Source organism: Cetorhinus maximus, chromosome 4, assembly GCF_964194155.1.
Source record: "Cetorhinus maximus chromosome 4, sCetMax3.hap1.1, whole genome shotgun sequence".
NCBI lineage: Eukaryota > Metazoa > Chordata > Chondrichthyes > Lamniformes > Cetorhinidae > Cetorhinus > Cetorhinus maximus.
Window position 1 is genome coordinate 38,717,282 of NC_135882.1, and position 16,000 is coordinate 38,733,281.

General features: G+C 42.2%; 1 protein-coding gene across 4 annotated transcripts in view; it reads right to left on the reverse strand.

Moving 5' to 3' along the window:
- Positions 1–7,996: 7,996 nt before the first annotated feature.
- ppp1r17 (protein phosphatase 1 regulatory subunit 17) overlaps positions 7,997–16,000 on the reverse strand; it is a 161,879-nt gene continuing 153,875 nt past the window's right edge. For all 4 annotated transcript variants that reach the window (XM_078539684.1, XM_078539686.1, XM_078539687.1 and 1 more), the window contains exon 4: positions 7,997–8,332. In XM_078539684.1, the coding sequence (XP_078395810.1) occupies positions 8,271–8,332 (62 nt within the window). In that variant the 3' untranslated portion in view covers positions 7,997–8,270. The remainder of the gene's footprint in view (positions 8,333–16,000) is intronic.

A 16,000-nucleotide genomic window follows, 5' to 3' on the forward strand; every position in this document is an offset into this window, starting at 1 on the left:
AGGTCTACCCAGATCCTCGTGAAGCTGCTTTGCATCTTCCTAACAGCACACATTCCCACCTAGTTTGTGTCATCCATGAACTTGGAAGTATTACATTTGGTCCCACATTCAAATCATTGACATGTAGTGAACAGCTAGGGCCTGAGTACTGATCCCCATTAGTCACAGCCTGCCAACGCAAGAATGACCCATTTATTCCTACTCTCTGTTTTCTGCCTGTTAACTAGTTCTTAACCCAGACAATATATTACCTCCTATCCCATGTGCTTTAGCTTTGCTAACCAACTTCCTGGGCTGGATTTTACCATCGGCGAGCGGGGGCGGGCCACACTCGCTGACACGTAAAATGATGCACAGTGATGTCGGGCGGAACTCCCGACGTCACTGCGCCTGATTTAAATTTTCAGGAAGGCAGGAGCGCAGCAAAATCAGTTGTGCGCCTGCTGACCTGTCAATGGCCAATTGAGGCCATTGACAGATCAATTAAAGTAATTAGTGGACCTGCCTGTCCAACCTTAAAGTTGGCGGGCAAGCCAGGAGCCCCAGCGGGGAATAGAAAAAAACATGAAACCTCATCCACAGATGGGATGAGGTTTCATGTAGGGTTTAAAAAATTTTAATAAAGTTTTTTTTTGGAAATTATGAACATGTCCCAACTCATGTGATATTGTCACATGAGGGGGCATGTAAGAGAATTTTTTTCCCCTATTTTTAATATTTTTGAAAGCAGAGGCGATCTCCTTGAGGCAGCACTTAGCCTCAGGGAGATGAGTGCAGTCTTTTGTGCGCATGCGCAAAAGAGCGCACTCTCGATTTTAGGCATTCCCCCCTGCCCGCACAGGGAGCGCACAGCGCTTCCCTGCGGACATCACACTGGGTGGGCCTTAATTGGCCAGCCCACGTAAATTGGCGCCACGCCTCTGATCGGGGGCGCCGATCAGAAGCGTGCCCGCACGTGCCCGCCCATCAACATCCCCCCTCAACGGGGGGAAAATTCAGCCCCCTGTGTAGCACTTTATCAAAATCCTTCTGAAAATCCAAATGTACTACATCCACAGACTCTCCTTTATCAATCCTGTTAGTAACATCCTCAAAAAACTCCAACATGATTTACCATTCATAAATCCACGTTGACTATACCCAATCAGATCATTATTATCCAAGTGTCCTTTTATCACATCCTTTATAATACATTCTCACATTTTCCCTACTACTGAAGTAAGGTTAACAGCTCTGCAGTTCCTTTTTTCTCTCTCTTCCCCCGCTTCTTAAATAGTGGAGTGACATTTGCTACCTTTCAATCTGTAGGAACCATTCCAGAATCTATAGAATTTTGGAAGATGATCACCAATGTATCCACTATCTCCATCGCTACCTCTTTCAACACTCTAGGGTGTAGATCATTAGGTCCCAAGGACTTATCAGTCTTCAATCTCATTAATGTCTCCTATACAACCTTCTTACTAATACAAATTTCCTTCAATTCCTCATTCTCCCTAGTCCCTTTGACCTCCAATTCTGGGAGATTTCTTGTGTCTTCCTCAGTGAAGACAAACACAAAGTAATAATTTAGCTTCTCTGCCATTTTTCTATTTTCTATTATAAATTCTCCTGACTCTTCAGGTAATGGACCCACATTTGTCTTAGCCAAACGTTCCCTTTTTAACCTTTTCCTTTTTATGTACCTTTACGTAGAAGCTTTTACAGTCTATTTTAATGTTTTTTGCTAGCTTATATTCATATTCTATTCTCCCTTTCTTTATCAGTTCCTTGGTCCTCCTTTGCTGTATTCTAAAATCCTCCCAATCCTTAATATTCTTTCTGGCAACTTTATAAGCCTTTTATTTTAATCTTACACAATCTTTACTTCCTTTGTTAGGCAAGGTTGACTGACTTTTCTTATTGGGTTTTTGTGTCTTAAAAGGAATGTATGAGTGCTGTAAACTATGTAATAATTCTTTAAAGACTTACCATTGCCTATGTACCATCATACCTTATCATGCATTTTCCCAATCCACTCCAGCCAATTTGCCCCTCATACCTTCATAATTTCCTTTGTTTAAATTTAACACCCTGGCTTCAGATTGAACTACCTCACTTTCAAACATAATGTAAAATTTTATCATATATGGTCTACTGTTCCTTTTTCAACTAAATAAAAGCTTGGGGGACAGCCATTCCCTGGTTCACTCACCATCGAAATACCTTGACCAATCAGAGTCGACCTGCCTGGTTTGAACCTAAACAAATGCTTGGTCGTTTATTGTTCCCTTGTGCATTCTCCATGGCAATGCCTTTCACAATCAGAGTCTACTTGCAACCAATCGGCACTCTCTTCTCATGCAGTATAAATTGTTGTTCCCTATACTATTGGTATTCTTGCAAACTGTCCTGATGAGTGCAAGACAAAAAGCTTCAACAGCATATCTCTTTTTTTCAGCAACACTCGAGGTCATACTTAAATAAGTTTTCAAAAAGTGTCCCTGCTTTTCTTCAGGCTCTAGGTCTAGCCACTAGATATGATCCAGTACTACTATTTGGTGGTTTGGTATGCCTGGTGATGTACTACTGACAATGATATGCTGAGTCCCTGTGAGGGTTAGGGATGTGGTAACTCATGGTTCTCAGAGTCCCCCTCCTGTCTCTTCCCCCTGGTTTGTTATGAGAGGGAAGAGGCTCTGCCCTTGCAAGACCTGTAGAATTCCAACTGTGAGACCAGTACCTGGGTCTCAGTCTAAATTGCTGCCCCTTTGGCACTCTGCCAGTGGAGTCATGGTGGGAATGCACCATAAGGACCACAGATTCTTTGGTTGCTGTCAATTTTTCATCCACAGTTTGAAAGATTAGAATCAGTGTGGATCTGTCAAAATCAGATGATTTTAATTGGCAATGCTTAGTTATGATCTTCATGAATCTCTCTAGATAGTGTTTAATTTATAGAGAATTTGTAAACTCTTCCCTACAGTTAATTCATGGCCCTGTCTCTCCTCCTCCCATGTTATGAACAAGGAGCAGGAGTAGGTCATTCAGTCCCTCGAGCCCATTAATAAGATGATGGCTGATCTGATAGTAACCTGAAATCTGCATTCCACCAAGATTCTTGCTTACTAAGAACCTATCCACCTCTGCCTTAAAAATATTCAAAGACTCTGCTTCCACCACCTTTTCAGGAAGTGAGTTCCAGAAACTCACAACCTTCTGAGTGAAAACATTTCACCTCATCTCTGGTTTAAATGGGTGACCCCTTATTTTTAAACAGTGACTCCTAGTTCTAGATTTTTCCACACGAGGAAACATCCTAGAGTCATAGAATCATAGAGTTATACAGCACAAAAGAAAGCCCTTCGGCCTAAAGTTTCAGTACCAGTCATCAAGCACCTATCTATTCTAATCCCATTTTCCAGCACTTAGCCCATAGCCCTGTATGCTATGGTGTTTCAAGTGCTCATCTAAGTACTTTTTAAATACTTAAATACTCCACACCCACCCTGTCAAGCCCCCTCAGGATCTTCTATGTTTCAATCAAGTTACCACATATTCACAAACAGCCCCATCCATTGTGTCAAGGTAACATGTAGCGATGATCATAATTATTTAGCATATGTTTTGCCCTTTTATAAGAGTCAAAGCAAATTACAGTAAGCCCTCTTGTTAAGTTATGGTTGTGTTTCTGGGAATTACGGCTTTAAGGGAAACAACATTATTTGAATTATGGGTTCCCACAGGAATTAATGTCAAAGCTGGAGTTAGGTTCGGTCGAACAATTCTCGCCCGGAGAAAAGGAATGTACAAGTTGAAATACTGCACCATACATGTGCAGCACTGTGCATTCCTAGTTGAAATAGCTTGCAAAATAAAATAAAGCACTAAGTATAAAAGAAATCCTGTATAAATTAAAATTAGATAACACTCACCAGCCTCAAGACATTTTAAACGTCCAATTTTACTGCTAGGCTGGTGGCTTTTCTTGCTTTCTTGCAGCAGCAGACACACTACCAGCACTTACTGAGCATTTCTGGATCATGTTTATTTGGAATTTAAAAGAAACACTTACAGCAGGCACTCCTGAAACTCCAAAATTCAAATCAAATTTAAATCCAACTTTTTGCTTGAAAAACACTCCAGCTTTGGATGCCTCTGGGATTTTTTTTTTAAATCGATGTTGCCTCGAATAAGTACAAACACCTTCCTTAACAATGGTACCGATCAGGTCACAGGGTCCGGCACTACAGGAAAGGAGCTGGCACGCAATGACGGTGCGTGCTGCGCGATGACAACAGGTGGTTGACACACGTACCACTGAAGATGGACAGTAATGAAGATGAGTGGCGATGACCCTTGATCATTTGTGTGCAATGAAAACCAACGGCAATGATACGAGGAAAGTGATGACACAAAACAACTCTAGAGCGGAAATCACAGCTTAAATTGGGGGTAAACAGAGCTAAAACAAAAACTACTTTAAAACAAAACAAATTAAATTGGGACAACTTAAAACGAGGACTTACTGTACTTATTGAACGTGACTTGATTTTTAAAGTCTGCTCAAATTTATTTTTCGTTTATCAGGGTTCAATATTAAGTTATATCATAAAATACAATTTATCCAATAAAATCAACTTCCTACTTGTATCAATGCCTTTGCTGAGTGAATGCGACCAAAATCTTGGAATAAAATAATTAGGGCCTGAATTTCCAATCATCTCCTAATTTTATATATTTTTTAAAATATCTAAAGTAGGACCAAATATTGTAATCATCTTCTGTCTCCCCACGCCCAGGTAGCTACCTGGAAAGTCTTCAAGTTAGTGCACCAAGGTCATCATATTTATTGAAATTAGGAACCAAGCTACCAGGAAAATCAGGACCAACATGTGCTGTTGTGACATGTTTCTGTTTCCTGGACTAAACTGCAATGACTTGATTACCATACAACAGACAGTGGCCATATGTTTATCATCACCAACCAAACTGAACCACTTATTTGCAAATACAAATAAACTCAACATTCACAGCCATTTACACCTTAACTTTAGGAGAATCCATTAAAATGGGAAAAAATTTAGGCCAGGACACTGGTAAGCAGTTTCCAAGCATTAGGTTGAAGAAACTGTGTGGCCCTGTGAGGGTAGAGCCTCTTCTCACCTGAAACAAGGTTATCATTCTAAAGGGGGTGGGGTGGGGGGTGGTTGGGGGGGTGGGGGGTGGTGGGCAGTGGCAGGGACAGGGACCTCCTTCCTTGGGCAATTCCATGCCCCAGAGTCTTAAAAGATGATCTGATGAGAAAAACCTGGTTATGCATCCGACAAGTGTGGGACTCACTTGAAGAATGACATTTTTTTTTAAATTATTGGTTTAAAAGCAACGCCGCAATTTTTTTACTGAGGAACTAGGTGCAGGATTTGATCACTCCAGTCCAAGCCCAGCTACTTTGCCATGCTTCCCATCATCCTTACCATGCCCTAAATGTGCTGCTGTGGTCCAAGCACTTGCCATTTTCAGGCAAGTGAAGGAGTCTCTCCCAAACTCACAAACCTCGGCAATGATGGTAATAAATATCACAGACAGGTGTCTCTCACCATTTCATAATGTTCCCACTGGTGTACATTACTGGCATGCAACATTTATAAAGGACCCAGGGCATTTCAGTTTTTTGACAATGAAATTCGTTTGCAACACAACCAACCATCATCTTTAAGAACTTCATCCTCTTGCTCCCTCTATCTCCCTGCTCTCCCCAACCACCCACATACCTTTGATACACTTATTTTATATCTTGTCTCCTGTGCACACCTCCCCCATACCATCCCAATAGGGTTCCATCTGAAATATTTAAATTTCCCTGACACTGACCCTAGGAAATGGGAAAGAGTGAATAGAATATCTGTTGCCCTTGCAGACAGGAAATTCTGTCTATATTGGTGAGTTTCATTTTATTGAATTTGACTTTCTCAAAAACTGATCCCATCAGTTGTGAATGCCTGTTTCAAGTTGCATGCACTGGAACTAATTATTTGAAATATCCAACTTAGAACTCGTTGAAGTGAAATAGTAAGTGGTTATGGGCTGCAGATCCTTGGAATTAATCTCAGCAGAACTAGCATCGTAAATGACTTTATGCAATGACAGTTCTGAATAGCAGAAGAATATCAGGGCATTACCCCTCATCATGTCACCTTTGTACAAAGACAATGGGCTGAATTTTCGTCTTCGGTTCTGGAAGCGTGAATCAAGGCTCACTTCTTGATGTCGCATTCCCGATTTTGTAAAGTTGGCCCATTCACCTGAAAATTTGATCTCTGGGAGTTGGATGCAGGTTGAGTTGAGGCCACCGCCCCCTGATGCAGGTTCGAGGTGGAAATGGAGGCGGGTGGATGCTGAGGCTGGCAGGTTAGAAAGCCCGCCTCTGTTCACTGGGACATTGGCTCACATGGTTGTTAGGCCCACTGGCCCTCACCCTCCAACCACCCTCATGTCCCTGCATGCCCTCTCATATCTCCCATATCCTGCCTGCCCCACCAATGACCACTCACCCAGGATCCACTATGTATAGAAGTCATGAGCCATATAAAAATACTTGTAAGCTTTTGAAATGCTCAAGAAATTATAAACAAAAAGCCATTCAAACTCCTCTTGAAAATATGCCATTCTCAGAAGCTCATAAAGCTGACAATCAAACACAAAACCATTGAAACTCCCCTTGAAAAACACTTATTACAAGTTCAGTAAAGTCCTGCCATCTGCGACTTCCTCTTTCGTGTTTTCACTTACCCGCACTTTGTACTTTGTACAGAGCATCACGCATCACATGAGCAACGTTCACTTATCTGCAGTTTCTTCTCCCTCTCTCTTCTTTCCCTGGGGAGACAGCAGCCATGCCATGCAGAGACTGGAATGGTTTCAGCTGAAGTGCAGCCTGAATGAAGGGATTAACCTGGAAGTGTCTGAATTGCTGGGTCCAGAGCTGCAATCATGGCTCTCTTCAATTTTAAATCTTCAGCAATGTATTGTTCAGACACCCTCCCGTCTGTCCTATACTGCACCACAATTTTGCTGGAGAGTAATTACCCAAGCCAGTACTACCCTCACTCTAATTGAGTCTCATTCAAAAACATGTTCCCCATTCGCGATTTCGCCATTTGCAAGATGTCGTGGGAATGTAACCCTTGCAAATGCCTGGACTTTACTCATTATTCTATCAAAATCAACAAATGGCCGTTCAAAATCCTCTTCAAAACATGTAATTCTATTATATGTTCATAAAATTGTCAAACAAAGCACACAGTCCCCTCAAAGCTGTGTCAACAACTCCTACTGAGCTAAATCCATTAGTGGGGCTTGCAAGTCAGCCATACATTCGTGATGAGATCATATTACACAGCTGAATAAACAGACCCCAAAGAGCTCAATGGATTATTTAAAGTTGCCTGACCAGATGTCTAACCATCTGCTTTTTTTTTTGAAAGATTCAGTGGAGTTTCAATCAGAGAGGTCTGGCAATGGCTTTTTTTTTAAGTCTGAAAAGATCTCTGAACTTTACAAACCCCAGTGTCCAGCTGACCCATTTAAATCCAATTTTCAATACTATGGAGTTTACCCACTGGATAAAATACTATAATGTATATGAACATTTATACAATACTGATCCATTTAATGGTCACTTACCTTTTATGACAGAGTCCTATGATCAATCTGCATACAAACACATTTCACTTATTATGATATTATGATATTTGAAGTTGGCAAGAGCTTTTGAACTTCCCTATCCAAAGGTTCCAGCCTTCACAGCAGGTATCTCTCAAGGTTCACAAATTGACTTTCCTGGCATGATTCTCACAGCATTCAGGAACCCACAAATATTTCATTTGCAGCAGGCATTTGAAAGGGGATCCCATTGTTGTTTGAAATTGCAACTCCGCATTCCTCCACTTTGGGACTCCTGACACGAGTTCTCTTGGTGTGGGGAGGGAAACATTTAGGCTAATGTATTAAATGACTCAAACTTCAAGGCTTTACAGAGTCTATTTTTTTAATCTAATGATTAGTACATAAAGTAATAATGACGTAACAAGAATCTTAAACCAACTATACCAGTGACAATTCATTTTTCTAATTGAATTCAATAAAGTTTATCGATTTTCTTGGATTAGAATACAGTTTACATGAATTTGTATTTAGTAAAGCAGGAAAAAAACACGCACACAGAAGGAAATGGGCCCAATAGAATTAATGACTCTTCTCTATTGTAATGATTAAGTAGTTAATTTGTCTCAGTCCTTTTCATCATCTTCTGCAAACACTGCCCGCTTCTCCTTTTTCATTATTTTTACACCTGGAATGAAGACACAAAACAATGTAAAACCATATCGGTCATCCTGAGGTAAAGAAAAATGAGATCAAGAAACGTTCTGAATTAGGCAAACTCAAAGTGTGAAATCTTTGTTCTTTCATGGAAGATAGCAGAGGGCACATCACTAATAATCAGTGCTCTAATTGGCAACACCATTTTAGTTTTATGGCTTTAGAATATCGGTATATGACAATTTAAGTCAAAATTCAGCATCCCAAGCTCTTACCAGTTAAGCACATTTGGGGGAAAAAAGACATGGTTTGGGGAATTGGGCTAACAGTGTTATTGACCAATGCTGTATTTGAACACGGTTCCTAGTTGGGAGTGCCGAATTAACCTTCTTAGAGATAATAATAATAATAAATAATACAATAAAATGTTGCAGGGCATTTAGGGTTGATGATAGGTCAAAAAAGTACAGGGGGTTCACAGTAGGAATTGTGGAGAGTAGGATTAAGATGCTGAAGGACTCTGGCACCCATGAAGGGGTAGACCGAAACTACATCTTAATGTAGAGGCTAAGACTTGGGCTGGTAGCATTTTCAGAGATAGAGTGAGGTGAGGGTGTGGGGGGGTTTGTAAACATAAATGAGGATTCTGAATTTAGCATATTGAACAATAGAGGGCAGCTTTGGATGAGTTGAAATTTGTTAGGATGGAGCTCAGGAGGTTAGTGAACAAAGTTTTGGAGAAGTAGAGTCATAAGGAATGGAAGTATGGCTAAAGATCATTGGATGAGGTAGAGTAACTTTGAAGCAGGTAACTTTGAAATGGAAGTCTGGTCAAAGATGAAACCCTGGGGTCCTGTAGAAATTACATGGGAGAAAAAACATGGGAGATTCACTTGTTAAGTCAAACAATTAGGAGTGCAACTAAGTGAGGGTGGTCCCATGGAGATAGGCCATGGAAAAGCATTAGGGAGTTATGGAGTGATAGTGTGTTGAATGCCATAGGAAGGTAAAGCAGGGTTAATGCGTCAAGATAATTTTGAAGAACAAGGTTTTGATGTTATGTGAAATGGAAAGTCAGATTGACAGGATTCACAAAAAGAATTCTGGGAGAGATGACCATCGAATTGGGTGGTATTGACCCATTTCAGATCAAAAAGAAACAAAAAGTGGTTAAAGGTGCGAGAAGGACATTTCATTAAATATCAATAATTCAATTAAGCAATAATTAGGAGATATGGTCTGGACAAGTGAATGTCTGTATGACAGAATTTGTCAGATCCCAGTGAGTGCTATTGGTAATGACGCTCAACTATAGCACATAAGCATCCTTTTCACTTCTTGTTTTAATCCACTTTCCTTTCAATTTTAAATGAGCCTTGATTTCTTTATATTATGGTACTGACGGGATTAAAATCCCTTGTTCACTCTTGAGAAATTACGCAGTTTACTTTGATACAATTGTCTAGTTCATCCAAACCTGTCATAATCTTGTACACATCCATCAAATCTCCTCTCAATCTCCTTTGCTCCAAGGAGAATAACCTCAGCTTCTCAAACCTTGTAGCAAAAAACCCTAATTCCTGGAACTATTCTGGTAAATCTCTTCTACACTCTTTCAAGGATGCTCACATCTTTCCTATAATGGGATGACCAGAACTGGACACAATAGCCAAAGCTTTACAAAGGTTCAGCATAACTTCCCAGCTTCTGTTTTCAATGGCTCTATTTATGAAACATAATCTATTTATTTATTTATCATTAGCTGATGGCACAAAGACTAGGGGACATAGGTTCAAAGTTTTGGACAAGAGCTGCAGGTGGAAGCACAAACAATCATTGATTTCAAAAGGAAGTTGGATGGGCAGTTGAAGGAAATTAACCTGCAGGGCTATGGAGATCGAACGGGGCGAGTGGGACTGAATAGATTGCTCCATGGAGGGCTGGCATAGGCTCGATGGGTCCAGTAACCTCCTTCTGTGCCTTAAATGACACCATGGCTCTGTAATTGCTCCACCAGATAAAGCTGTGACTTGCCAATTAGTTGAGGGAGAAACCAAATCAAGCAAACTACATAAAAGCATCTTTTTTAATGTGTATGTGGATGCTACATGTTTTTATGAGTGTGAGTGTATATGTATGTGACTTTTTGTGTGTATGGCTGGGGACTGACAGGGGTGTGGAGGTGGAATCAGAAGCGCTTGGATAAGGCCCTCCGATTTGACCTCTGTTTGAAGTGCAATCTCTGCCTGGCCAGCCAATTAACGGCCGGCAGGTAGGGTCACCGACCACTCAGCTTCCAGAGGTGGAGGACGTGAGGTGACAGCTGCATTGTCACCCGATGTGGACGGTGGTGCTGCCAGCATGTTTAAAGGGCCCCAGAACCAGAGTCCTGAACAAAGCTGTGGCCAGCAGGAAGCCTTTAGCCTGAGGCCGACCCCCTTCAGCCTCAGACCAAGGAACTGTACACAGTCCAGGCAACAAAGCCATGGCGGAAACCCACTTGTGGGCATGGCAGAGGCAAGATCCCAGCTAGCCCCACAATTCAGTAATGATTCTTTGAATATTCTCCTCCAGGCTACTCAACAAGGCAGGAGGTCCTCTTCTCCAGGGACAGAAAGAGGAGACCTCCCTCTCTAACCAAGCAAATCTAGATGGAGGTCACAGAGGAGGTCAGCAGTTGTGGGGCTGTTCGGAGAACCTATCTGCAGTGTCGCAAGCGAGTCAACAACTTCTCCGTTCTCCCAGAATAAGTGACAAACCTCAAGCCCCTTTGGGGAGCACCAAATGGCTAAGTGTGACGGTGTGGATGCTGGGGAGGGAGAAACTAACATTGCCTTGGCAATGGGTGGAGACAGCATCTCATTGGAAAGGGATCGCTGCAGCTCTGTCAGGGGATATGAGCCTGACACTGCCGATCCACGTAATCTCCAAAACGATATAGATGGGTTGGTGGAGTGGGCGGTAAAGTGGCAGATGGATTTTAACATAGAGAAGTGTGAGGTCATACATTTAGGGAGGTCAAACAGTTACAGGGATTACACAATAAATGGTAACATACTAAGAGGTGTAGATGAAGTGAGAGATCTTGCGTACAAGTACACAGGTCCCTGAAGGCAGCAGTTCAAGTAGACAAGATTGTAAAGAAGGCATATGGAATGCTCTCCTTCATTGGTAGAGGTATAGAATATAAAATTAAGGATGTAATGTTGGAATTGTATAAAACACTGGTGAGGCCACAACTGGAGTATTGTGTGCAGTTCTCGTCACCACATTACAGGAAGGATGTAATAGCTCCGGAGAGAGTGCAGAGGAGGTTTACAAGAATGTTGCCAGGGTTAGAAAAGTGTAGCTACGAGGAGAGATTGGACAGGTTGGGGTTATTTTCCTTAGAACAAAGAAGGCTGAGAGGTGACTTGATTGAGGTGTACAAAATTATGAGGGGAATAGATAGAGTGGACAGGATAAAATTGTTTCCCATGGTGGAGAATTCTAGAACCAGGGGATATAGATTCAAGATAAGTGGCAGAAGGTGTAGGGGGGAACATGAGGAAGAACTTTTTTACGCAGAGGGTAGTGGGTGTCTGGAATTCGCTGCTGATGTTGCAGCAACCATGCAAAGCAATTAAGTGTTGTGGTTGCATTGGTGTGGCCATTAACAGTTTTCTCATGTGTTCCCAAAGGAGAAAAATTCACAGCATACCAGGGAGAGGCACAGACCGGTGGTGGTGTTTTGCTCATCACCATCCTAACTCCAATGGAGGAGGAGCCACTAGGGCTTGCAGGATAACAGGGTGGCTGCTCCACTGTGGACGCTGAGGCCAGAGTCCAATCAAGGGAAGGCTAGAAATGGCTATGTGAGAAAGCATCAGGCAAACATCAGGATTACAGACAAACATGAATTAGGGTCAGGCCTCTCAAGACTGCTTTGCCATTCAATAAGATCATGGCTGGTCTGACTGTAGCCTCAACTCCACATTCCCACCTAACCTCAAGTTTGTTGTGTCTTCCAATTTACAGGCATCTATTTGAGCTGCAGCTGACTCTGTGGGCTCTGTCTGGAGGGGTGAGTTGGCCTGATAATGCTGTGCTCTCACAGAGGTCAAACACAGAACCTGAGAGACTCCATCTCCAGAGGACACTCGTCCACCTCCCAGGAAGAGGAGGAGGGGATCTTAGAGGGTCCAGCATCACATAATTCCTGTGCACCCTTCACCAGCGCAGATACTTTCACTTCAGCAGGTTTGCATTCGGAAATAAATTCAAGGTCACATCTTGGTTTGAGCACAATGCACTTGACAAACTGTCAGAGTTGTGACAGCCAAGGCGTCTGACACTCAGAGGACTGTGGTAGACCAGGCCTATGCTAAGCCTTAGGCTGATGACACATCTCTGGAGTGAACCATGAAGTGGCAGATAGTGGAAGTGCAGCGTGAGATGCCTGAAATCTGGTGAAGCTTTCAGAGGGTATGGACAGTGGAGGTGGCCATCTAAGCCATGAGTGTGGTGATCTCCTTCTTGTGTGCTTGTGTGGCCTCCACCATTGAGAGACTGGTGACTGTCATGGAGAGTCCCATCCAACAGACCAGTCAGTGGATGCTGGAGATGCACATAGAGCTATGTACCATCACCTTGCCCATGAGCTCTATGGAGCAGTGACAAGGCGAGAGGGGGGACAAGGAGCCTGGAGTCTCCACCAGCTGATCATTCATCTCAAGGCAGCAGGGAAGAACAGTTGTGCCATACAAAGAACGAGGAAAGCTGTCTGCTGCTTCTGGAGTCCTCTCTCAGGACCCTCCTGCTGTGGACAGTGACTCCTCAGCCCCTCTGCCAGTGACACCAACAGCTGAGGTTGCTGCGATGACAGAGGACCTTCCTCCACCTATGCAGGAACGCCTTAGCATGCCTGGGCCTGCCAGGCCTCTGGCAGCCAGAACACAGCCACCAAGGTCATCCCAGACCTCAGCTAGCAGCAAAGGGGGAAAGCGGGAAAGCGCTAAGTAGGAGCACTCGTAAGGGATTTAAGAAGAAAACAGTGGTGCCCTTGGGCCTCACAGGTACTCATAAATCTCTGCTGATGTTCTGTGTTTATTGTAATAAATGTTTAATTTGGTGTACAAGCACCTCCATCCAATGGTGGTTGCCCTCTGAAAGTGTAAAGGTGGCATCAGTAATTACAACGGTAGGCTGGGGGCAACCATGGCATTGTACTCATCAGTTGCACATTGCAAAAGCAACAGATGCTAGTGGCTGAGAGGGTCTGAGCTTTCAGCAGAGCTGGGGGCAATAGTACAATTGGGGTCTGAACCTTTATTTGGCTGGTTGGCTGCAGTATAAGGGTCAACCAAAACAAGTGAGCGCAAGGTGCCTCCGGAGCCTCCAATGGTGCCCTCCAAATGATCCGTCATGTCTGTCAGGATGGTGTGACTCCTCCTTATCATCTTCCTCATCTGAAAGTGCTGTGGGCTCCACTAAGCCTTCACCAGCCAGAGCCTCCCCGACTCTGTCGCACCAGGTTGTGTAAAGTGCAGGACACCACTATATTTTTGTTTTATGAGAAAGTAAACTTGTGTATTTTAAAAGTAGTATACTTAAGCAAAAACAATTCAAGGAAAACTTTGTTAGAATTAAAGATAAAATGGAAATTGTTAACATCAAATGTGCAGGCAAACCACTAATACATCACACCCATGCAATGTGTCTAGCTCTAGTACAAAGGAAAAGCTATTACACTATTACAATAAATTACATTTCTTCTTACCTCTGTTCATTATATTGCAAGCATCAGTTAAGGATAACAACATTGCCATTTATCATTGTGGAGTTGCTTGATTCTAATTAAACTGCCATTCTGTCACTGTATCTAGCATGTTAGAGTTAGAATTCAAAATCTAAATGCTCCCAGAAATTTGTTACCATGAGTAATTGTCATAGATAGGAAGCATTCGGAAGCTGCCAACAGCAGCTAAAGGAATTCATTCTTGTGTTTCATCTTTAGATCACGATATCATTGATTCTAATAATGTAATCATTCTAAGTTTGAGAGTGCTTTATCTAATATTTACCAAAGCCTGTGGCACAGGATGATCGTGATTAACTGCTCCAGTTGTGGGTAGGTAGGCCTGAGACCAAGCAGGTGCTGGATACAAGCTAAGTATGGCTATATGCTGTTCAATAGACTATGTGCATGCTCATTATGATCCCAACTCGTATGCAGATTAGGGGCTTCCCCATAGTATAGCTGGGTGTTGAAAGAACATTTGTTTCAAACATGGAGTAGTGGTTGTTGTGTAGGTGAGGAGCAAGGTGGACTTCAAGGAGAGGTCTGTATAAAATGTGTTATACTGCCTCCAGGATGGCTGTCACTGTCAAATAAGATGGCTCTATACTGAAGTATCTCACCTTTACCTACAAAGGCCATTTCTTAAAGAGACCTTGTGCCAAGCATTATTTAAAATTGGAGCTATGTAAGAGCCATTGGAGTCAGACACTCTGGTCCTGAATTATAGGCAACTGCCAGAATGTGCCAGAAATTCTAAAAGAATGTGTGATCTGTCTTCCCATCATTATATGAGGTTAGTCTGTGTGTGGGGTATGTGAGCAGTGGTACTGCAACTATATCCACCCTGGGAATCGAATACTTTTCTTCTTCAGCCATGTCAGCATCAACTATTTCCTTCAAGTATCAGCACAGCTGGATGCACAGTAAATCTTCATAGATTCTATCAAAATAATGTGGGTCTGAACACCAACTCAGAAGAACATCTTTAAAACCCTAGTGTGAAAGTTTCCAGTTCTCACAGAGAAGCTTGCCTTGCTAACAAACTATCAACAAGTTTGTATTATACACCTACATTACCTATGAAATAGTCTGAAACTCATTTTACACAGAATCCTTGGAGAAAGGACACCTTGATCCCAGCTGCATGGGATATATTTGAAACCAGGTAGTGAAAGTTAATGAACAATAGATTAGGCCTTATTTTAGATTGCAATAGATTGCGCTTATTTTTGCAGGTGTGAATAGTGCACACAGGAATGTAGTATTGGAGTGCTAAGACCCCAATATTCCTTAGTGCGGAAGAGAATCTTCAACCGGCATGTAAGTAGTAAGCGGATAGTAAGAACTAAGGTAGGACGTATTAAGGACAAACAGGATGGCATCTGCTTAGACAGGGTAAGGCTAGAATAGTTACAGTACTTTGAATCAGCATATATGAAGGGAGAGAAGGCTGACAAAATAACAGGGGAAACGAAGATGGTAGAGGTCATGGATAGGGTGAAAATTGATAGGAAGGATGTATCAGAAAGGCTGGCTATGCTTATAGAGTGGATAGGTTACCTGGTGTGAATGGCTTGCATCCCAAGATGCTAAAGGAAATGAGAGTGGAGATAGTGGAAGGCCTTACCATAATCTTCCAATCTTCCCCAAATACAAGGGAGGTACCAGAGGATTGGAGAGTGGCAAATGTGACACCCTATTTCCCTTTTCACCAATAAATATAATAAAACCAGCTGCACTTGAATATCCGGATTGGTATGTGAAGCATCACTAAAAATAATTATTTTCATACTCTTTGGATCACCTAAGGACAGGAACTTCAGTATGCATTCTTCTGAATTTAATTTTATTTAAGTATTTTATTTGCCCTTAAAACATTTGTGCTGTTAGGATATTTCATCGTAGTACTTAACTCCAATA